At 41.0% G+C, this 8392-nt stretch overlaps 1 protein-coding gene across 5 annotated transcripts in view; it reads left to right on the top strand.

The window, feature by feature from the left end:
• ptprz1a (protein tyrosine phosphatase receptor type Z1a) overlaps positions 1-8392 on the top strand; it is a 105285-nt gene that overhangs the window by 89956 nt on the left and 6937 nt on the right. For all 5 annotated transcript variants that reach the window (XM_034880217.1, XM_034880216.1, XM_034880218.1 and 2 more), the window contains 8 exons: positions 1339-1473; positions 2093-2256; positions 3431-3566; positions 5046-5192; positions 5774-5867; positions 6039-6112; positions 6991-7116; positions 7927-8094. In XM_034880217.1, the coding sequence (XP_034736108.1) occupies positions 1339-1473; positions 2093-2256; positions 3431-3566; positions 5046-5192; positions 5774-5867; positions 6039-6112; positions 6991-7116; positions 7927-8094 (1044 nt within the window). The remainder of the gene's footprint in view (positions 1-1338; positions 1474-2092; positions 2257-3430; positions 3567-5045; positions 5193-5773; positions 5868-6038; positions 6113-6990; positions 7117-7926; positions 8095-8392) is intronic.

Genomic DNA, 8392 nt, shown 5'->3' with positions numbered 1-8392 from the left:
ACTCTGGCCACACATTTAGACCGACCCCTGCAGCAAAGCCAGGTCCACAATTGTAAGATATTTTAAACAATTTTTACCGCTGTTATATATCTGTCCTCCTCATCCTGGCTCTCCTCCATCCCAGGCTCCTCTTCTGCTTCTCGATAAAGTATACAGACGGCAGTGACTAACTTTACCCAGTCCATCTATAATTTTAATACCTATTTTAACGTTTCTTTTCTGCTTTCGATTAAAATTGAATCCCGAACAAGGATTTTTTCCCCGCCGTTGTGTCGTTATTTACACAGTTATTGGCCCGTGATACTTAATAGCACTTTAGATGAAAACGTAACAAAACAACGAGGCGGTGTGAAAGTTGACCGTCCATGCTTTATTATGAATACACACATCAAAGCTAACTATAAAGTGGCAAGGGCCCTCTGTGCTGGGGCTGTTGATCAATAACAGGAAGAACGCTTCGTCTCAAAACTGTCAACAGTGTTTTGTATGCTTCTGAACTTGCGAGTTCAGTCTTCCAGGTACAGTTAGCAAGTACGGTCTCCCCAAGAACACAAGTCCGTTCTTTGCTTACTTGGTATTGAGAAACGCCCAGTACCTCCGCGTTACTCGCGACTGCCGGCAGATTTGAAAGGCTGTTGAAGATGGAGGATTACACTGATTCTTTGTTAACTTTAGCTAGCATTCGTTTGGGAAGCTGAAAGCTGATCTTAGCAACAACATGGTACCAAAATTACGAAAACATAAAACTATTATTACACTGGAAGGATCACCCACGGACAAAGTCGTACTTCTTGGAATAATACGGCCACCATAGTTGTTAAAGGTCTCATGGCATAAAAATGTCACTTAATGAGGTTTTTAACATTAATATGCGTTCCCCCAGCCTGCCTATGGTCCCCCAGTGGCTAGAAATGGTGACAGGTGAAAACCGAGCCCTGGGTATCCTGCTCTGCCTTTGAGGAAATAAAAGCTCAGATGGGCCGAGCTGGAATCTTGCTCCTTATGAGGTCATAAGGGGAAAGATTACCTCCCCTTTCTTTGCTTTGCCCGCCCAGAGAATTTGACCCACCTATGAGAGAGAGACATCATGGCTTTCAAACAAGCAAAGGGGCCGGTCTTGGACACAGAACAACCACAGCAACCAATAAAAGTGCAATAGTTTTTAATATCGAAGGTAGACAGCACACAGTGACAAACAGTCTTAGCACCGGAGGAGGTTTACGGAGTAGGAAGTGGTCCAAGCGGGAAGCACAGGAGTCATATCCTAATTTTCATTCACATGGTATAAACAAATTGTATTTGCTTTTTTTAGCATAATCACTAACATTTGATCCTCAGAGGAAGTGTGATCAGTACTGGCCGGCGGACGCGCAGGAGGAGTACGGCAGCTTCCTGGTGACGGTGAAGAGCAGCAGAGCGCTCGCCTACTACACCCAGAGGACGTTCACTGTCAGGAACACCCACGCCAAAAAGGTCAGACAAACAGCCAATCAGATCACAGAGTGACTGAAGTAGTTGCGTGTAGAAATCGGATTATTAATGAGCCGAGAGCACATCCTCCCTCCTGTTATCCTTGGGTCAAATATGTTTTCAAAGTTTTTTTCTATGTCAGAAATTTGGGTTTCTTTCCACCAAATTGCCCAAAAATAATGTGGATAATATTTCAATTCCAAAGGCCAAGGGAACTTTATCAGGATGCATATTATCCTGATCCATGTAATAACTGGTATTTAAAAATAAAATGCGTCTGCCTCTATGGGAATTTAACATGGGGAGGTGTTTGCTTATGCCCCCTGTATTTTGAGGAAGAACATTTATTTATTCATAATACATTATTCACTCACAAAGAAAATTGGTGTCCTTAAAGGTTGGATTTTTGCAAATTATTTTCATTAAGGCATTAAGATAAATTTCCAAAAGATGATTTTTATCTTTTATTCCTCTTTTTAGTCAACTTTTGCATGGGTTCATAAACTTATGAGCACCACTGTAGCACCTTGCATACATGAAGTAAAAAGAGCCACTGGAATATGGCAATCAATTTATTGAACAATCAATAAAAATTGCTTTTTAATGATGGTTCCGCTTGTAGGGCTCCCGGAAGGGGCGGCTCAACGAGCGGACTGTGACTCAGTACCACTACACCCAGTGGCCCGACATGGGCGTCCCGGACTTCGCTCTGCCGCTGATCAGCTTCGTCCGCAAGTCGTCCAAAGCCAGGACGGACGACACGGGGCCGATGGTGGTGCACTGCAGGTGAGATCGGATTTCAGGGAATTTGACCTGCAGCAGGCCTCACGTCACATCAAGGACCAGGACAAACGTAAAATATTGACCACAGAAAGAAATACAGAACAAACTGGAAAAAAACACTAGCAACAGAACAGTAAATAAAAACATCTTAAGTGTTGTAATAGAAGAAACGTAAAAATGGAATAAATAAATAATCAATCCAAGCAATTGGTGGAAGTTTCCGCACAGCAAGAGAGGAATTGTTTTGCAGAGTGAGACTTTGTTGAAACTAAATAAAGAAACAACTGAGTCAAGGTTTGGTCTTCGGTGAGATTTAATAATTTCCTTGCGGAGAATAACAAAGTGGGAAGACGCAGTAAAAGTGTGACAATGTCTTGTTAAATTAAAACCGTAGCATCACCGTCTTATATCCTGTTTTCCCTAGAGAGAAACACATCCCGTTGGAAAACTTGCCAATCCTATACAAACAATTAATCTTACCAGACAGACAAGTTGGAGCCTCTTACGTATTTCTGCATCTGTCTCTCTCACAGGTCTTTTATCTTAGCTGAACGAAAACAAAACATGTCTTTGGATGTTTTAGGCTATGGTCCTGACCCTGGACCTGCTATGGTCCTGACCCTGGACCTGCTATGGTCCTGACCCTGGACCTGCTATGGTCCTGACCCTGGACTTGCTATGGTCCTGACCCTGGACCTGCTTTGATAAACGTTGCAGTGGACAAATGTCTCCTTCAGACTCCAAGGCATTGTCCTCAGAGGAAAAATGCAAAGACTAACAGTTGTCTCTCCTTCAGGGAGGACACACAGTGGAGGGGTTTTGAAAGTCATACAACCTTAAAAGCATGGTGAATAATTATATGAATAATAATAATAACACATGTGCATATTATAGAAGGATATATGAAATCATGCTTAAGTGTAATTTTCCCATTACAATATCAAACACGGATACACAAAAAAGAATAATAATGAATAAATATCCTTTTAAATACCAATTAAATCTGTTTAATGTTTATGTCCGGATACCCCTAGCACTAAGGGATGTAACACCTGTAATAAAAGGCCTAAAATGCCCCAAAATTATCTCTAAAAAAGCCTGCAAACAGATGGCATGAACCGAAGCTTCAGTACATCCTGGATTCATCTGGTTCTTCTCTTCTCTGGTTGCTGTGCAGCGCCGGCGTGGGCCGGACGGGCACGTACGTGGTCCTGGACAGCATGCTGAAGCAGATGAGAGACGAAAGCACCGTCAACATCACAGGCTTCCTCAAGCACATCCGCACGCAGAGGAACAACCTGGTTCAGACACAGGTCAGAGGTCAACTTTCTGTCTGTCCACACTCTTAAAGACATGCATGCTGGGTAACTAGGTCTCCAGGTGAAAGTCAGCCGTCTGGCTAACACTGGAGCATTTACTGGAATGTTGATTATATGGGACGCCTGGGTAGCTCACCTGGTTTAGCGTGTGTCTTTTGTGCAGAGCGGCCGCAGGTTCAACTCCAGCCTACAGCCCTTTTGCTGCATTCTCAGTTAAGGTTCCCGCCCTGTGGAACTCCCTCCCAGAGGAGATCAGACCAGCAAGCTCCTTATCCTCTTTTAAGTCCCTTTTTAAAAAACGCGACTTTATAAGTGCACTTTTACAGGGTATGTGGCCTGAATGATGCTTGTATCTGTTTTAATCTACATTATATGTAATGTCATTATTTGAACTTGTATTTTAAATAGCTAAAATTGTCTTTTATACATATTCTCTTCTGTTGCTTCTAAAAAAAAAATGTAAATCATATATTCATAAATGAGTTGTATCATTGTTGGTCGGCCATGTTATTATTGTAGAAGTGTAACTAAGGGGGTCAGCCTCTCCTCTCTAAGCGGAGCCCCCATGGCGCCATTTTAATGCTACAAAGCCATCACCCGCCGTTAGCATCCTGTTGACTGCCATTCATTTTTATGTCACTTTGACAGTGAATAACTTCACATCTGAAGCGTTTAAAGACTTTATTTGTCCGTTTTTTATTTCTAAAGAAACACAACATTGTCTAAAAGCCTCCGTTATCTTGTAGCTCATGTTATGGCTCCGTAGCAGACGTTTGGGTAAAAATAGGCTAACGATTGTGTCAGAACCACGCGACTTACTGTCGCATAGTCAACAAATCACCGTATTGCCAGGAGAAGCTTGCAGACATTACTGCTTTTTATTACTAATGTTAACTAGCATGTTAGTTAGCAGTAATTAGCCTGTGTCTATGTTAATTTTAACTAGCATGTTAGTTAGCAGTAATTAGCCTGTGTCTATGTTATCTCCTAACATATACCTACCTCTCAGTCTCTGCTGGTCGGGACTGATTGAGATTTCTCTTGCACAGCTACCAGAAGACTTACAACTTTCAGACACGTTGCTCACGTCACATCTACGTCATCAAGCTCACCGGAAAAGAGCTTCTAATAGACTTCACTCCACAGCAATGGGATCTGTTGTTCCATAACCTTGTTTTCCATACAGCTCCTTTCTCGTTTGTGACTAACTGTAGCACTAACATTGACTATTTAGTGTGAAAGGTAGTCTAAAGTTTAAAAAACAAGTCTATTCATGTGTTTTATCGGTTTTTGATGCTTATGATTTTTAACTGTTTGTACTTGTGTTTTATCTGTTTAACTGATTTTATGTAAAGCACTTTGAATTGCCCTGTTGCTGAAATGTGCTCTACAGATAAAGCTGCCTTGCCTTGCCTTGCCTAACTGCACAAACCGAGTCCAACCTCAGCACGATCTGTCTCCTCGTCTCTGCAGGAACAGTACGTTTTTATCCACGATGCCCTTGTGGAAGCCATCTTGTCCGGAGAGACGGAGGTGCCGGCGGCTCACCTGCACAGGTACGTGGACGAGCTGCTGATCCCGGGGCATGCTGGGAAGACGCGCCTGGACAAACAGTTTAAGGTGAGCAGCTCATCAAAAAGTTGCACTCTGCGTTGTCTCTTTAATGACTCCTTCAGATGAAATCTCAGTGTTGCTTTAATTACCACGTTAACAACAGAGTTTTTTTTTGGTTCTTTCCTCCATTATTTTTGTTGTTGGGACTTCTTTAAAGCCGCAACCGGCTAACAGCTGAAATATCCCATACCCCAAAATGTCTCTAACATTTCGGGAAAATTGTGCTGTAGAGTTGTAATGATACACCAAACACCCAGGGTTCGGTTCGTATCACTATTTTTGACCCCCAATTTGATACAAACCTCAATTTATTTATTTTTATTTTTTATTTTTTTTGGTGTGAGAGGGTTTAAGTAAATGCAATACAACTTTTTTTCTGCCACACGATATTGCTTTGGCATTGATTACATCCCAGTTTGCATCGCAGTTATACAACAGAGACCTTTTTTAGTGAAATTGATGGATTTCAGTATCCACTGACAGACCTCCACATTTACCAACAACAGAGATACGAGGTGTATTCGACCAGAATTCTCCTTTAAGCGTTGCTTCTTCAGTCACTGACAGATGTTCGGTGTTCCCCACAGCTGGTTTGTCAGTCCGGGGTGAAGCAGTGTGACTACTCCACAGCGCTGCAGGACTGCAACCGCAGCAAGAACAGGAGCTGCTCTGTGGTACCCGGTGAGTCGGCCATGATCATCCGCTCAGTAGCTGCAGCGCCAACAGGAAAAACAACATCAGTAGCCTGATCTTAAGAGTGAATGTAGATGGTAGATGTGCGAAAATGGAGTTGCGTAACTCGGAAATTTCTGTATTTGAGACATTAACTCTATCTTCCATTTGTCTTTGCAGTTGAGAGGTCGCGAGTGCGCCTGTCTGCGACGGCGGGGGAGACGTCCGACTACATTAACGCATCATACATTGCAGTAAGAACAAACTATACATCTGCTCCAGAGTCCAGGATCTGGTCCAGGTCTGACTCTGAGTAGGACGGCCAACAAAACCCCACTTCCATTTTTAATTGGGTGCTAGTAGAGACTGATTGCATTCCCTAAACATATACAGCGCTTTATCTCAATTGTTTGAAATAGCCATAAAGATAATATTTGTTAATAGATTATGAAGTAAAATTTTATTTCAGAATTGTTTTTAAAAGCCCAAATAAGTCTAGGGGACACAAAATAAGAGGGACACAAGAGGGTCCCAAAGTTAAGACAACACAAGGGTTAAATAAGTGTTGAACACGTCTTCATTTTCCACTTCATTTTTGACCATCAGAAATACAGTTGCAAGAGTCTATAAAAATCAGAGGAGAAATATAAATAAAGAAACATAAGGAGTGTGGATATGTACCATAGTACATAGTTAAAGTAATTTTTATGATACAGTATTTACGTAATTAAGGTTGTAATTTTTAACAGTAATTTTGAATAAATAGTTTCAGCTTCAAACTCATTAATTGTCTGTGTGTAAGACACTTAGACATGAAATTTTCACCAGAAAATAATGTGTTATTTCACATTATTACACATAACTTAATTTCTGAATGTATTTGTTTTGGTTTCTTTGCATGTATGGATTAATTAGGTTGTTACCAACATCTGGTGAATATTTCATGTCAATAGCACCTTTGGAAATATATTTACTGAGAAAAATGGAGTACTTATTTCATGCTCTGTAAGTGCAATTGTTTCACACCAATAGTTAGTTATTATAGTTAATATTAATTTGATAGTGATCAGACAGAGGGAGATGGATCTTCCTCTTCTCGATCTTAATTTTGTTAATGGTCTTTTCCCTGCAGGGTTACAGGCAAAGCAGGGAGTTCATCATTACCCAGAAGCCTTTGCCTGGCACCATAAAGGACTTCTGGAAGATGATATGGGACCACAACGCCCAGGTCATCGTGTCGCTGCTGGGCTCGGGCAAGGTGAGGAATTTGTGGTTGTATTTCTTAACTCTGTTAACTCACGTTTTGGGAAATGCACTCATTGTCGTTTCCGGGAGTGAGGTGTTGGGTGTGTTGGAAACAGAGCTGGAGTCAGGGAGTGGTTAGCCTAGCCTAGCATAGCTTAGCATAGAGACTTCAGCTAGCTTAAATCGGTCCAAAGTTGTTTTCTTTAAATACATCTTCAAAGCTTACTAATTAACATGTCAGTTGTCACGATCTGGGATGGTGGTTGTGTCATATTACTTGTCTATGTGTGTGTTGTTTTATGTGTGAGTGTTATTGGAGCTTAGAAAATTAGATATCATTCTCATGTTTGTCAATGCTGAAAACACATCAGCAGAATTAGAAAAATCGGGGAAAAAAACAACGTTATTCCGACTTGGGAGTGTTGTTTTTTGGATTTTTTTTTTCAAAAGATTAAAGATATTTAAATAAAAAAAAATCCAAAAAAAACAACAGCGTTGTTTTCCCCCCGATTTTTCTAATTTTGCCGATATGTTTTCAGCATTAACAAACATGAGAATATCTATCTTCTCAACTCCCTCTCAGAAGTGAAGCCAATTATTATTAGAGTATTTCCTAAAATGTAAATGGATTCCCTTAAAATTCACATGAGCGTGTTCTGCACACACTCAGAATTCTATGATTTCTAAAAATAGGACTACAAGTAATAGTCGTAGTTTAATCTGGAGAGGGCCGTTGCATGATGTATTTCCATCTGTAGTGGCGGTGGTGGTGGTGTTGGATCAGAGTGTGATGTATCCGTCTGTTGACTTCCTGTGTTGTTAGACGGAGGAGGATGATGAGGAGGGGGCGGAGCTGTGTGTCGTCTGGCCCCGTAAAGGGCAGCCAATCAGCTACGAGACGTTCACCGTCACTCACAGGAGTGAGAACCACATCTGTCTGACCAACGAGGACATGCTGGTGGTCCAGGACTACGTACTGGAAGCTACGCAGGTCAGTTTTTGACATGCTATACTTTGACGTTTTTTTCAACATACTATACTATGTTTTTTTTGACATACTATATATATATACTATGTTTTTTTTCGACATACTATACTATGACTTTTTCATGATTTTTTTTGACATACTATACTATGACGTTTTTCTCGACATGCTTTACCATGACTTTTTATGATTTTTCGACATTATATACTATGTCATTTTTTTCGACATACTATACTATGACGTTTTTTTGACATGCTATACGATGACGCTGTTTTCGACATACTATACTATGACTTCTTTATGA

Source organism: Etheostoma cragini, chromosome 8 (genome assembly GCF_013103735.1).
Source record: "Etheostoma cragini isolate CJK2018 chromosome 8, CSU_Ecrag_1.0, whole genome shotgun sequence".
Classification (NCBI taxonomy): Eukaryota; Metazoa; Chordata; class Actinopteri; order Perciformes; family Percidae; genus Etheostoma; species Etheostoma cragini.
The sequence above is the reverse complement of the archived record's forward strand: the minus strand, read 5'-3'. Positions and strand labels throughout refer to the sequence as shown.